At 30.0% G+C, this 16,551-nt stretch overlaps 1 protein-coding gene across 1 annotated transcript; it reads left to right on the top strand.

The window, feature by feature from the left end:
• The first annotated feature begins 8,460 nt into the window (after nt 1-8,460).
• On the top strand, nt 8,461-14,880 carry LOC107031247. Its single transcript, XM_015232547.2, has 7 exons — nt 8,461-8,692; nt 10,016-10,437; nt 10,548-10,685; nt 10,860-12,942; nt 13,239-13,354; nt 13,474-13,586; nt 14,478-14,880. The coding sequence occupies exons 2-7, from the start codon at nt 10,050-10,052 to the stop codon at nt 14,583-14,585; spliced, it is 2,946 nt and encodes a 981-aa protein (XP_015088033.1). The 5' UTR covers nt 8,461-8,692; nt 10,016-10,049; the 3' UTR covers nt 14,586-14,880.
• The last annotated feature ends 1,671 nt before the right edge of the window (nt 14,881-16,551 follow it).

The raw sequence follows: 16,551 nt of genomic DNA, 5'->3' as shown, positions 1-16,551 counted from the left end.
CAACCACCCTGCAACCCCTCCGGCCCCTCATATTATTTGTTTAGGTTATATATATAATACTTTTTAGATAATATTTTCTGATTACTTACAAAAATGCTAGAGAAAATAAGTAAGAAATTTCACACCTACCAAAGACACCCTAAAACCTATAGCTAGCTCCTTTTGTGAACTTTTTACTACAATGGTGGGGTTTATTGTGTCACGTTTGCATAAAAATCTAATACTAGCTAGATGTTAATTAATCTTGTCTTATCACCTATACCTCTATAAGGTTTTTAATTAAACTTTCGTGTTAGTCAAAGATGATAATTAATTATTCCTGTAGGGATGATTATAGTGGGGTCAAACCTTAGACTTTAATTTGTAAAGGATTTTGAAAAATCATATTATATTAATTAATCAATACATAACGAATTCAAGATTTAAGTATTAGATTTTTGAATACAAAATTTAATTGTGAATGAAGAAAAATTGGGGTATGATATATAGATAGATGAGAATGGTATTTGATTTCAAAATATAAAAAGTGTATTCGAAATTGAGTGACATTACAAAGGGGCGTCTAGTATTATAACTAATTTTTCCTATATTAAAAAAAGGGAACTTTCACATATAGCAAATAAAAATTTCATATTTGTATGCTATAGCAAAGTTTGCATAATTGCGTTCCATAGCAAAAAAAAAATTGTATAATTCGCTATACATATATAACTGTATAATTTAATGACCTAAATTGTATAATTCGCTGGCCTATTTCGCTGCAATTGTATAATTCGCTGGCCTATTTCGCTGCAATATGTGTATAAAATTTGTTTTGCATACAATTGAATTGAAGTAAAATGTTTGTATATTGTATAATTATAAGTGTATAGGAAGAAGATATATGTTTTTCTCTCGCTTTATACAAAAACAGAAACATAATTTATACACTTTTGTTGTATAAAGCGAGAGAAAATTGTATTTCACTGCAATTGTATAATTCGCTGGCTTTTTCGCTGCAATATTTGTATAAAATTTGCATTTGTATATAATTGAATTGAAGTAAAATGTTTGTCAATTGTATAATTAAGTGTATAGCACGAAGATATATGTTTTTGCATGTGTATATACAATTTTCTCTTGCTTTATACAAAACAGAAACACAATTTATACACTTCTGTTGTATAAAACGAGAGAGGCGAGCGAGAATGGGAGAGTGACGAGCGAGAGTTTTAGAAGAGAGGCGACTGGCAAACTTTGGCAAACGTTTGCTATAGGGTACAATTAAATCAAACAATAGCTACTCCATTTATTTTAGATTATTACTTTGCTATTATATACAATTATCCCTACAAAGAACATTGATTCCCATGTAGGCTTTGGAATTTTATTGGTCAAAGTTGGGCTAACCGATCATTTTAATGGGCCTTAAAACAGCCAAACCCAATTCATCACTATATAGGATATGAGTAAGACAATATTAGCAATTTCGATATTAATTTTCTATATTTGTTTCTTTTTTCTGTTTTTTGCTAAGTTTTCATCTGCTTCTAATGTGGAAAAAGAAATCTTCTACCGTAATAAAAATAATTTTCAGCGGCAATAAAGATTGATAATAATAAAGAGTGTTAAAATCTTTACAGACATTAGTTAAGTGTCATTAGAACTAATGTCGCTAAAGGCTTTAGAGACATATACAAAGAGTGCTAACTGCCACTAGAAATACATATTTAGCGATAATTAAGAATTAAATACCGCTAATTATTATTTTTGATAAAGTGAAAGACTCATGAACACTATATCAAGTCTTCCTGAGAATTGAATCCCTCACTTTGACTCAAATTCTACCCTTAAACATAGTATTGCTATAAATGGTACCCTCTGTCCGGAATTGTTTGTCATGTTGTGCTCTTCAAAAGTCAATTGACTAATTTTCCAAGTTAAATTAGATCACATTAATTCGATATTTTAAACAAAAAAATTAGACATTCTAAAACTGTATGAAAAGTACTATAGATTTCAATTTTTTACATATTAATATGATGAAAAAATACATCTTAAAATGTTAGTCAAAGTTTTTATAGTTTGACTCTAAAAATAGAAACTATGACAAACAATTCCGGACGGAGGGAGTAATAAATAATAAGTATTGCTAAAATCAGTAATAATTTATTAAAATATATCAATTCAAGTAATTTTTTCAATTAAATTTGGATCGGAAATGATATTTTTTTAAAAAAAAAATTACACTTTCATAAGAGTTCTCACCCCTTTTGCTCCCTTGGTGACTCGAACTCGCCAGCCTTCAGATTCATAGTAAAGGGTGCTTACCATCCGAGCAACTCCTTCTCGTCAAGTCAAAAATGATATAGGTTTGTGTTTAATTTCTATTTACTATACGTATTGAAATTAAAATTTTATGAATTTCGAATTTATTATTGCACTTGCTACTAGTCTTAATTATTGTATTTATAACTAAATATATTTTTACATACTCAATTTTTTAATTATTATCAATATAAAATTTAAATAAAAATTACTGACTTTATCCAAACTCGTATCTAATTCTAACCATGATGGAAGTGACCATCTAATGGTTTTTGATATGAAAGATATGCACAACTGTCAAAATGGGGGGTGAGTTGTCTTGATGTGAAATAATAGTCTTTTCGTTACTTTATGACGATAAGAATAGAGCTATGTTATTTAATTTAAAGTATATATTATAAATACTAAAGCAAAGAGAACCATGCAATAGAACTGGCCAGTTACATAATTGTTGCAAAAATTAAATTAAAATATTTGTTCATATTGAGCTATTTATAAATATTGAAGGAACTATTAAAAAAAAGGGATTTTTAAAAATAATGTACTTTACTTTGCACCCTCTTGCTTAGCAAGTTTGTCACTTTATTTTATTCTGGAAATATGTTTGTAGATAGTATTAATTCTCAACTATTTCATCAATGACCTGCATCCATAGATGAAGTTATTATAAGAGAGGTTATCATGGTGCGGTCATATTGATTACTTTCATGGAGTCAAGACACTACATAGAAAATGATTTTTAGCGATAATTAATTAGTAATTGTCATTAAATATGTATATTTAGCAGCAATTAACATTCTGTGTATATATCCTAAAGGCTTTAGCAACATTTGATCTAATGACACTTAACTAATGTCGGCAAATACTTTAGCACTCTTTACTAATGTGTCTATTAATTAGTAATTGTCATCAAATATCATCATTTTTTCATGAAAAGCATATAGCTTGATCTTAAAATGTATGCATCTGTTATTTTATCGAATAAAAAATCTCGAAAAGACCTCCCGACACCCACCACCCACCCCATCCCCACCCTCACAAAAAAATATGAAAAATAAAAGATAACTTTGTTTTTCCATCAAAATAAATAAAACTAAAATCTAAATCTTTTCAATAAGGGCGGAAGATCTCACCCATTCACAACTCTCTTTGCTGACAGTAGTGAAGTTATTTCCTTTGATTTTAACTATCTTTACTAAATATCTCATCACCGCTATTATTCGGTGGCATATCTTTAAAGGGATAATTGTATATAATAGCAAACTAATAACCTAAAATAAATGAAGTAGCTAGGGTTTGATTTAATTGTGCTCCACGTTTGCCAAAATTTGTCAGTCGCCTCTCTCTCAATAATCTCGCTCGCCACTCTCCCGTTTTCAATCCAATCTCTCGCTCGCTTCCTCACTTTTTATACAAATACAAGTGTATAAAAACTGTTTCTATTTGTATAAAGCAGAGAAAATTGTATAAATACATATATTTTTGTTCCCCTTTCTCTCCTCTTCCATATCTCGCTCGCAACCCTCGCCTTTCTCACTTATACAAACAGAAGCGAAATGTATAAATTGCGTTTCTATTTGTATAAAGCGTGAGAAAATTGTATATACACATGCAAGTACATATATTTTCGTCCTGTACACTTATAATTATACAATAAAAATACTCCCCTGCCCAATTTCTTTTGCCTTTCTCTCTTTCTCGTTTTATACAAATTCAAATTGTATCTAATTTCTCTCTTTCTCGTTTTGTACAATTCGATTCAATTGTATATTCCTTGTCCAAGTCTCTTTTATCTTTCTCTTTCTCATTTTATACAAATTCAAATTATATATAATCGTTCTATACACTTATAATCATACAATTCGTTTTATACAATTCTCTGCCCAAGTATCTTTCTCTTTCTCATTTTATACACTTCGTTTTATACAATTCGTTTCAACTGTATATGTATAGCAAATTATACAATTTTTATATTTTTTATGGAGCGCAATTATGCAAACTTTGCTATAGCATACAAATATGAATTTTTTATTTGCTATATGTGAAAGTTGCTCATCTTTAAATATATACCTAATTAGATAAATTGTAGCTGCTAATGATAATTATGGTCTAAACTATAACTTATTATTGATGTAAGTTCCTTAAATAAATACTTGAACCTAGATGGTAAGGCCAAATCTCAACATATTGGGCCAAGAAGCCTTAAACATCTATGGTATCATTTAATTAAATTTAGGCCCCACTTTTGGGCCCATAATTTTGGATTAGTATTGACCACTTAAGATGCATCTTTCAATTTTTGTCAAATAGCTATCAATTCTTCCTTTAATGTTAAAGGTCCCCTCCCCCCTCTTTAACCTAACTTTGACTTCTTACCATAAAAACAATCATATGGGATTTTCATGTCAATTTAAAGAGTAACATTAAGGCCTACTTTAACTTTTCCTTAATTGTGTTTAAGTATTTTGTATCAAAATATAATCTCTTTTAAATGTGAGGACAAAAAAATATCTTCAAATCCAAGTTTAGGCCTTTAATTTTGATGCATCAAATATTCGATTTAGTAAAAGGAAAAATAACCGCCGTTTGATTTTGACATTCAAGTAATTTGTCCTGTTTTCGATAACTCTCTTATACTTTAAACAATGTATAAAATATATATTTTTAAAAAATTTAATAATTTTCTTATTTTAAAATGTAAGAGCAGAATCGAGTAAAATGAAACGAAAAAATAAAAATACAAATTGAAGTATCAAAGAATGTCTTTTGCAACAAGTTCTTTTAAACTGAATTTTAGGTAGGAATTGTCACTTTCTACTAGGTTTGTCACAAGGGATAGAGCTAACAACATTGGAAAATGAAATTAAGACAAAATTTCATTGAGTTTGATTGACTATCTCACCCCTCTTATTTTCTATTATTTATTTTTAGCTATAACCTACCTCAACCTTATTTAATTTTTGTTTAAATAATTGTGAATATATTTCAATCAAATAAATCCATTGAGTCAATTTTCACAAAAATCTTCTTTTCCATTTAATAGTATCAAAGTATTTACACTATATTTGTCAAGTTTTCAATTCAAAAAAATTATGATAATTAACTTCTTATTAGTAATTTATTTTTATATACATATTTTAATCTGACCAATAGTATGATCTTCACTACTATAATCACAATTAATATTTATTATCATGAAATCATAGTACTATTTTCTAACCAAAAAAGACCAATTAACTTGTTAGTGAAATATTCCTACCATAATATATATATATAAAAAAAAATCCTACAACCCTAGAAGCTCCAAAAGAACCAAATCTTTGAAGACTCAAACATGTGGAAGACAACAAAAGAACATGTTGGAAGACAATTCACGTAATCTTCATTTTATAATATTACTCATTCGTTTCGATTTATTCATTCTATTTTAAACTTATACAAAGTATAAGAAAGTAAAACAGACTTTTAAATTTCATTGTCTATTTTATTTTTAACTTGGTATAAAATATAAAAAAGTAAAAAAGACTCTTGAATCTTATAATCTTAAATATAGGTCAAGTCGTGAACAGAAATGTAAGAGTCATAGGAAAGAGAAAAAAATAATATTTTGTAAATGAACCAAAAATATAAAGTATGACAAATAGAGTATTATTGCACTTATATTAGTCAATGATTTATAATTATTTTTCTCATTTGCAATCATTTTTTTGTGGTTGATTATATTATATTACTCTTTTGTCCCAATATGTGTTTCACTTTTTTTTTTTAGGATCAAACAATTTAACTGTGATCGAGAATTTATACATAAATTTTTCTAAATGAAATATTTAAAGTACATAAAAATTACTATAATTCAACAAACCAAAATATTTTTTAAAAAAATACATAAAAATTACGATTAAAAAAAAACTTGTTTAAATCTTAAAATCCAAAACATATTGTATGGAAAAGCCATGCCCTACTCCACAAAAAAAAAGAATAAAAATAGAATTTTTCTATTCCATGTTGATCACCTTATCCATGACATAAAAGGCAAGTTATATCCTCCACTCCATATATATATATATAAGTATAGTAATATCCAATCAAATAAAGTACTACTAAGGTGATATAATATAAAGTTTCAAATCACTAATTATTTCCCAATGAAGCAATACAATCTTTTCTACTAGTAGTACTATTTTCTTTGTACTTGAAGTGGTTAAAATAAAATAATTCCATTTCCAAAAGTAGACACTCTTTTTTCTTCCTTTTTTGACTCCTAGTTTTCAACTTACTCATTCTAAAAATGGCAAATCTTTAATAATTTTGCTTTGATTTCATATCCCAATTTGCCTTTTGTGGACACAAGAAATGTGTAACACACAATCTTCTCAATTTTGTAGAATTATTTACTTTGAAAACTTTCTGTTTAATTAATTAAAATGAAATGAGTAAAAGAAAAAGGAAAATCCTTTTGGCCAAAATTATAAAATAACATATTTCACACTGTATTATTTTATTTTATGGAACATTTTTACTCTTTTCACTTTAATAGTTTTTAATTTAAAAATAAAAAAAATCAATTTATTTTAGAATAAAAAGAATATTATAGGCTTTTTAAATTTCTGACTAAATTTTTTTGTCATTTAGTATTACCCAAAAGAAAAAAATTGAAGTCTTATTTATAATATTTTTGTAGTGATAAAATTATCTCATTAAAAGTAAAATTTAAATTTCAATGTACTATATTATTATATAATCTTTATTACGATACTATCCCATCAAATCACATTTACATGTTATCATTAACATATCTAACATAATTTATGTTGAATGAAGTTTTAATCTTTACGTGTAATTAAAGAAAAAAATAATATAATAATTTTTGAGAATTTCAAATTCAATATCATAATTTCAAATTCAATCTCATAATTTCAAATAACCTTATGACAATGACTAATATAACTTAAATTGTAAAATTAAAAATCTTTTCAAATAAAATGTCATTCATGATGCAACAATAACAATTCGGCTCCTCGCACGTAAAACTTGGAGTTGTGTATAACACTATCTTCTGAATTTTGCAGAATTATTTACTTTGAAAACTTATTGTTTAATTAATTAAAATGAAATGAGTAAAAGAAAAACGAAAATTCTTTTGGCCAGAATTTGATCAGAATTACAAAATAACATATTTTGTACTATGTTATTTTATTTTTTGAACATTTTTATCCTTTTAACTTTAATACATTTTAATGTAAAATGAAAAAAAATCTGTTTATTTTTTTAAAAAAATATTATAGACTTTTTAAATTTCTGACAATTTTTTTGACCATTTAGCATTATCTAAAAAAATTAAAGTCTTATTTATAATATTTTGTAGTGATAAAATTATCTCCAATAAGATTTAAATTTCGTCTACTATTATTATATAATATTTTAACACTATCATCCCATCAAATTTCCTTTACATATTAGCATTAATAACATATCTAATATAATTGATGTTTAGTGAAGCTTAATTCTTTACATATTATTGAAGAAAAAAAATAATACGATAAATACCAAACTTTCAAATTGAATCTCATAATTTCAAATTACCTTATAACAATAAGTCAATAACTAATATAACTTAAATTGTAAAATAAAAAACAATAACTAATATAACTTAAATTGTAAAATAAAAAATATCTTTCCAAATAAAATGTCATTCGTGATGCAACATAACAATTCGGCTCCTCGCACGTAACAAATAATAATAATAATAATAATAATAATTTGACTCTTTAATCGTCCCATACTAACACAATTAATAATGATTCAATTTGCTAATCTCTAATAACAATTAATGGTTATTTTGTTCATCGTTCTATATATTCAGAATAATTTCATAAATAATAATATAATTAAAATATAATATATATATATAATACAATTCCTATGACAAAAATAAAGTATATACGTATCTAATTTCTATTGTGTCGATCACGATAACGATTATAAAGAAATAAAATATAAATAAAAAAGTAGTATATTTTTTCATATCGAAATTCACTGGTTTGGAACAGTCCACGTAGCATTTTTCTCAACCACTAGTCAATAAAGTTAGTGTATACTGTCTTTGGGACTTCACAATTTTTGACAAATTTTGTTTTTTTTTTTCTTCTACAATACAAAAAAAAAATAAAATAACATATTGTACATACCAAAATTATTACTATATATTTTTTTGCAATTTCTTTAAGTATCTCAATTTCATCCTCTGTTTTCTTTACATATCAAGAAAAAAATACCTTTTACTTTTTTAGTGTACTTGTAAAAATGGAGGTGGAATTGTAAGAAATGATAAGTTTTGATTTTTAAGAGAGATAAAAGAGTTTGCTATGGATTTTTGGAAAAAAAGGTACGTGGGTATTTCTTGATTTGTTTAATTTATATAAGAATTACGTTTTCTTGATTAATTAGCCATAAAAATTTATGATTTGTGGTGAAAATAATTGATTACTGTGATGGTTTGCTCCTTCTTCTTGTTTTTATGGATAAAGGAGATTATTTATCGTGTTTCAAATAGTTAATCAACTGAGCTATTAAGATTTCGTATTTTAGTAAGTTTGAATCATGGGTTTTTTTCTTTAATATCTTTTTTTTTATACTTGAAAGTTTTAGAATATGTTATTATGAGTATTCTTTTTGGTTTTGTTAATATGTTTGATTTTATTTGTACTTTTGTAGAAGAAGTTGAAATGTTCTTGATCAAGTATTTTTTTTTTTTGTAGTTTATAACTATTGAAACTTGCTAAAAGAATAATTTATTTATTTTTTTGTTGAATAAGTGTTATTTTTTTTGCAGGTAGTAACATTATGCATGAGCTAAATCATTGATTTTTTTGTTATATGTGATGATATTTAATCAGAGTTCATTAGTTGATGAAATGTCTAGTTATTGATCTGAAAATCTAAATTTGAGTATTGTCTGGCTAAATTTGAATTCGCGTTATTTAGGTCATATGAGTGGTTAAGTCTAGTTATTGATCTGAAAATCTAAATTTGAAATATCTTGAAGTATTGTCTGGCTAAATTTGAATTCGCGTTATTTAGGTCATATGAGTGGTTAAGCTTAGCACTGGTTTAAGGGCTAGGGATTTGAATTATCGCGTCGATCAGGGTAGTTAATAGAAGTATTAGTTCATGAGACTTTGTAATTTGATATGTTTGAAGTGCTCAATTGGAAACTGCAGATAAGAGGAATCTGAGTACCAAGTTGTGCTGAATCTGAATCTATGATAAAAAGAAAAGAATGCAATAGATAAAGTAGCATATGCTTGCCATGTTTTTTATTTTGCTTTTATAATACTTTTCGATCTTTTTTTGAAAAAAGAATGCACCATAAAAGTAGCATATTCCAGATTTTGTGGTGTTGGGAAGATGGTGTATTAAGAGTCGGTAGTGTAAGATGGTTCGAGTCGTGGAAGAAGCCACTATCTTTTTTGTAGCATATCACTTTGATATATTGCTGATGACAGCTATAAAAAGGAATGTTGTGGTGCAGAGTGAAGTATAGTAGGAAATGATAATAGATGTTTCGAGAAACGTTTCCAACGTAGTTTTATTTGTGTTGTCTCCCAGAGAAGATTTTCATGTGATTTGGTAGTCATTTATATACTTGTTTTGCATGGACTCTGGCTATTTACTGGAATTGGCTGAGATATATATTTGTTTTTATCAGGCTTCCTTACAAGCTGTTGTAGTCTGTCTTGCTGATGACAAATTTCAACGACGATGATATTGATTTAGGACTTGCTCTAGGTTGCACCACTACTCGTAATGTCCATACGAAGCTAAAAGACCCTGTAGGTGCAGGTGTAAATGCAAGCTCAACCGTGGATATGGCATTTGCAGAATCTGATCCCTTATCGGAATTAGTTTGGTCCCCTCGTAAAGGTTTGAGCCTCAAATGTGCTGAGAGTAGCTTAGCTGACAAAAAACCTTTTCGTCTGTGGAATGTGGGACCAACCACTTTGATTACCGCACCATCACAAAGTAACAGATTTAAGGGGACTTATGATGAAAATGCTGCTTATGAGAAGATAATCGATCAAGAAAGGTTGGAGACCAAAAAAATGGTATTGGAAAGTGGAAATGAAATTGGTAAGGATATTTGCCTGGTACATGTTTTTAGTAGCACCATATATATGGCGGTGTTGCTCACGTTTATTTTCTTTATATTATTAGTCACTGAGTAAATAATCATCCGACAGGCTGCAGCAGCAAAGTGAAGATAATGAACGCTGCTGACGGAGTTGATATGGTAGACGCTGATCAAGATGAGGAAAATGTGAAGAATACTGAGAAGGGCTTTTGTGTTCCGATAGTTGAAAGTTGTGAAAATGATGCAGGTATAGTCTTCTATTCTAAACTCACTTTAATCCCAACGGTGTCTGTTATGTTAAGATTGTGGGGCGTATGTGACACCATCTTGGTTTAGTCGGCTGACGAAAGGATGGCCAGCTAGACTTTAAGATATCCGATTTCCTAACATGTTTCTTATTTACTGACTTGTTTTGATGCAGGTGAAGGAGATTTTGGAACAGAGAGATTTCTGCTACATGGAGCCAGTTCCAAGGTTGATGCGGTTACCACTGAACCTCTAGCAGGAAAAAATAATCAAGAAGTTTTGACTGGCAATAAGTGTAGAAATGAAGATGTTTCCGGTGGCAGTCAGGCTCTAATTCCTACTGTCAAAGACTCAGAGAGCCCTGCATGTCTGCTTCCAAGTTCACCAATCAAAATGGAAGCAGAGAACACATTAGAATCTACCGGTCTCCCAGTATTGGAGGGCACAGCTGAGAATGATCTACATATTCCAGGAATTATCGAGACTTGTGATCAGAATGAGGAGCAACTTCTTAGGGGAAGTTCTGTTCCACCTGAAACTCCTCCAACACATAGCAGGTCCTCATCATATAGAAGGAAAGGCAAAGCAAAAGCATTGTCCGACGGAACTTCCAATAACAAAATGTCAAATGATGAGGAAGATAGCCATGAGAGTGTAGAAAGCTGCAACAGTACAGGGTTAAACCCAAAGGGTAAGAAACGTTGGCACTTTGAGAAGCAGTTTTTTGTCGGAAGTAAACGAATCAGAACGGATGTGCACCGGGATCCTGCTACAGAATCGACAGTTGCACATAATAGCTCTTTTGTGACTTGGATTTCAAACATGGTAAAGGGCTTGCCTAAATCCACTCTTGAAGAGTCTCCTACTCTTGCTCTCACCTTTACTCCTAATAATGAGGAAAATCATGTAAAAGAGACTAATCATCAGGAAATTGTTGCGTATGAGAAAGATCATGATTCCGCTAGCAGGTCAATGGGGTTCCAATCTTTGTTTCAGTCTCTATACTGTCCAACCTTAAAGGTGTCTGAAACAGAAATACCGAAAGAGGATCACTCAGTGGGAGAGCCTAAAAAGATCCCATCAGCTGACAAAATCCTCATTGATTTTCCACTAATATCCTGCCATCGGGAAGGTGATATGTTAGATGCACACATGCTAATGTCTAATGACAAATCCAACCAATCTACAGTGGCTTGCAAGGAAGTTCCACTGATGCAAACTCATATTATGCCAGCAGTTGTTGCTCCTCGGGAGGTTAGTAGAAACACTTCTGTAGAAAACAAAGCTTCTAATGACTCGATATCTAGACTTAGAACAAGCATCTGTGAGGAAAAAAATACCTCTCATTCATCTGAATATGACATGTCTAGTAGAAATCAGTCTCTTCGTAGCCTGTGGATTACTAGATTCTCCAACAAAACTCCTGGAACTGTTGTGAACATAGATAATTCCAAGCCAACTACACATGAAACAAGTGTGGAGTGTCGGATTGAACAGGCAAGCTCCGATGTAAAGGGGACTTCGGATAAAGACCAACATGATGATGTTGCAGCCAGCTCAAAAGAGATTCGTGACAATAATTTTGAAAGGTCCATGAATAATCTGCATCCTATTGTATCTTCTCCCAAGTTCAAGAAGTCTGAGGCACTGTCCTCACTGTTTTCTAGGAGATTGGATGCCCTTAAACTCATAGGACCTTTTTCAACAAGAAATGAGTATAGCAGTAGCTACACAAGAACAACTTGTTTCTTCTGTGGCAAAAGTGGCCATGACTTGCGCAACTGTTCAGAGGTGACAGAATCTGAATTGGAAGTTCTTATTAGAAGCATCAGGGCTTACGAAGGCGCTGAGGGATCTTCTTGTTTGTGCATTAGATGTTTTCAGCTTGATCATTGGGCTATTTCCTGCCCAACTTCAGCTTCAAACAGGGGCGACAATTTGCGGGTCGTATCTGTCAACGAATGTTTGCCTAGCCAACTTGAAATAAAGCAAAGTCATCCCATCGAACTTGCTAATCGTGTTCATCACAGTAGAGATAAATCATCTAGTGACTTAATGCACAAGAGAAAGCAGTTTTTGTTTGCAATAACTTCTGGTTCCAACCAAGTTCCGAAGCAAAGAATGTCTGATTCTACGGAGAACAGTTTGAAAGAAAATATAATTTCTTCCAATTTTGTTAGTAAGGAGATAGCAGTTGTTCCAAAAGGAATTTTCGATGTCATCAGGGGTCTTCGGTTGTCTCGTATTGATATTCTCAAGTAAGCAAATCATCTTATGCAACTCAATTTATCAATTTCATGTTTGTTACTTCTTTAAGTGTGGATTTAGTACTGTTTAAAGTCCAGTAAGAAGAAACGGAAGTTCAAAAGATTTCCACATATAAAGCTAGTGTTAGATGCAGTATTGATCTATTATCACAACGCGGCTTATATCTGTTTTGATTTGGGGCTATAGAGGTTCTAAAGTTATACTTCTTGCCCCAAATGAATTTATTTAGCATTGTTTTCACCGGTAGTCGCTTGTTACATATATTTACACTTTTTGGTTGCCTTAGATGGATGAATTCCCACGCTTCACTATCGCATTTGGACGGGTTTTTCTTGCGTTTGAGACTAGGGAGGTCAGAAGCAGGGCTGGGGGGTACAGGATATTATGTTGCATGCATTAATGGTAAGCTTTATAGTAGTTAATGTGCATTTCAAATTCTCTTCCATCTTTCAGTGCAGAATAGGTAGTTATTCTTTTATCTGTTTACGTTTGCCACGTCTTCCTATTTATTGAATCCACAGGTCTCAAAGGAGAAAAATTAGAAAGAGATTCCAATAACTGCATATGTGTTGATGTTTGTGGAGTTAAATGCCCTGTGGGAAGCCAGTATATCTCCAACCAAGACTTTTTGGAGGTAATATAATTTTTACTTGCACATTATGCATAGTGTTTCGGAGATTCCTACGTCTCTAAGCTTGTTATTTTTCTAGTTTAATTCTCTTGCTTGCCAATTTTTATTAGACCTTCTAGTGATAGTTTTTGTTGTGAGGGTCATATCATGTTTTCAATTTGTTTGTCTGGTTTTTAACTTGACACGTAGTTTAAGAAAGTACATAAGACTTTTGAATTTTGTAGTCTTAAACTAAAGATATGTAGAGTAGTCATATCATGTTATGTACTCCTTCCGTTTCAATTGGTTTGTCTGGTTTTGACTTGGCATGAAATTTAAGAAATTAAAGAAGACTCTTAGAATCTTGTAGTCTTAGACTAAAGATATATAGCATGTAGTCATATCATGTTAAGTACTCCTTTTGTTTCAATTTGTTTGTCTGATTTTGACTCGACACGAAGTTTAAAAAGTAAAAAAAGGCTTTTGAATGTTGTAGTCTTAAACTATAGATTGTAGAATTAATGTAGTCATATCATGTTAAGTACTCCTTCCGTTTCAATTTGTTTGTCTAGTTTTGACCTGGCATGAAGTTAAAAAAGTAAAGAAGACTTTTGAATCTTGTAGTTTTGAATGAAAGATACGTAAAATGTAAGTCATATTATGTTAAGACAAACAAATTGGAACAGATAGGAGTACTTCTTTTCTTTTCTTTAAGGAAGTAATCCTTTTGATAGATTCATAATTTTTTTTCTCTAGCTTGATATTGCATCTTGTCCTTGAGTTGGTTTTACTTGATTCCATACGCGAGTGAATCTAGTTAACTCGGGCCATATGGATGTGAATAAAGTACAGAAAGTTGTACACGTAATGATCCATTGACGTTAAATCTTAACTCCGTCTCTAATTCCTTAACAGGATGAACTATCCAGTTGGTGGCACAAAATGTTGGAGAGTGGTGGAAAGGTTCCTGAAGAAAGTGATTTAAGGCTAAAACTTGACGAGCGGATGAAACTAGGGTTCTAAGAACTCATCACAACACACACCAAGTTTCGAGTTTGGTTTGTCGAAAGCCAAACCAAGAAATCAGCTATTCCACCATCTTGTAAATAAGATTTTGGGTGCTAGTTCACAAATTCTTTGTTTCTTTTTTTTTTTCTTTATTTGGTATGCTAGACTTTTGAGATTTGAGAGTTCTTTTTAGTGATCATCTTATGTATATAGATGAATGTATTTGTTATCATAAGGCTTTTGAAATGTTAATTTAGATAATATGAGAAATATTGTTTGAAAAAAAGAGGAAGTTGTTGTTGATAAAGAACATTATTTTCCATTATGAGGCATATTGATCTTTTTTTTTTCTTGTTTAGACTTTGGACCATTAGTATATATTCCATGATAAAGTGCTTTGTGAGGGTTTTGTTGGAATTATTTTTGGTCTTTTTTACTTTGATAATCTTGTGAGAATATAAAAGATGTCCACAAGTTTTAACTTGTCTTTAGTTTTCTCTTTTTGGCTTTAGATTTATGTTGTGGCTATAAATCGTCATCCTGAATAGGTCCTGCAATGCGTAATTTGGATTTCGTTAGAGTTTCAATGCAGGTTCTAGACATCGAATAAGAAATTTTTTATAAAAAAAAGATCTTTTCTTTTCTCTTTCTATATATATAGTTTGTTTCTTTATTGAAAATGAGTAAAAGGAATCTATGATGAGTAAAATTTTTTTGTCAAGTTCTGATGTTTGACCAACTAGGTCTTGCTAATCGTACTTATGATTTTGATTTTTGGGATAATAGCCGAGTACCTTTTCAATCTATGCCCGAAATTTAGTGACACACTTATACTCTAAGGTGATATTACCCCTGAACTTATTTTATAAATAATTTTCTACCTCTTTTCGGCCTGCGTGGCACCATCTTGTGGATCCAACATGTGTTAACATTTTTTTTCAAACTAGTGCCACGTAGGCCAAAAAAGGAGGGGGGGGGGGGGAATTATTTATAAAATAAGCTTAGGGGGTAATAGAATCTTAATATAATATAAGTGTGTCTATGAGATTTCAAGCATAGGTTGAGGGGTTACTTATGCATTTTTCCTTAATTTTTCACTTCAATATGTTTATCATTTATATGAAATTAAATAAAACTTATGTTTTTTATTCAGTATGTATTAGCTTTCATATTATTGATGTTGGAATTAAATGTGTTGAATTCTCAAATAATAAAATATAAAAATTAAATAACACAGAATTAAAAATTATGTTAGTTAATAGTTTTAATAAAACCTAAACTCATTTAAAAGTAGAAAAAATTGTGTAAAATAGCAAATATATAGACCATGTTAAATGATATAGCTATTGTTCGGGTAAATTCTTATTCGCATCTGTACTTTCGTCATATTTTGTTTTTAGCCTAGTTTATATAATTTGCTGAATTGTATAAATTCATTCGACTCTTGATGGTACAAATTCAAAATTTTATATATGCTTACCCTATCTATTTGTATATTGGCAAGTGAAATATACAAACAAAGTTATGAAAAAACTCTAAATACAGAACTCTTATATACTTGCCCTATTTGTATATTTACAAGTGAAATATACAAACGGGTAAAAATATACTGTCATATCCTCCATAGCAAAATGAACTATTGCTATGAAACGCAATTATTGAAGCTATAATTATTAAGTTTTATTATGTCTATTATATTTGTTATTTCTGAAATTTTCTCTGAATAGTATACCTCTACAAGTCTTTGGGCCTAAAAGTGGGCTCAAAAACAAATCAGTTCCACACTGAATTACCCACATCTATATTGGGCCCTCTAGTGGGCTTTTCATCCAAAATGAAATATTTTGATAAAGAGGAAATATGTTTCTTTCTTTATGACAATTTGAATTTAAAGGTGGATTTAAAAGTTTTAATATTTGAGTGTACCCTTAAAAAAAATAAAAAAAAATGTATCAACAGTCAATTGATTCCCTAATCCTTT

The sequence above is a fragment of the Solanum pennellii genome, chromosome 9 (genome assembly GCF_001406875.1).
Source record: "Solanum pennellii chromosome 9, SPENNV200".
NCBI classification, from domain to species: domain Eukaryota; kingdom Viridiplantae; phylum Streptophyta; class Magnoliopsida; order Solanales; family Solanaceae; genus Solanum; species Solanum pennellii.
The sequence above is the reverse complement of the archived record's forward strand: the minus strand, read 5'-3'. Positions and strand labels throughout refer to the sequence as shown.

Excerpts from the sequence above, each read along its gene's own strand:
- LOC107031247 (XM_015232547.2), top strand. The coding sequence starts at position 10,050 with ATGACAAATTTCAACGACGATGATATTGATTTAGGACTTGCTCTAGGT. Across the intron at positions 10,438-10,547 it reads GGAAAGTGGAAATGAAATTG|GCTGCAGCAGCAAAGTGAAG; the intron begins GTAAGGATATTT and ends ATCATCCGACAG. Across the intron at positions 13,587-14,477 it reads CCAACCAAGACTTTTTGGAG|GATGAACTATCCAGTTGGTG; the intron begins GTAATATAATTT and ends ATTCCTTAACAG.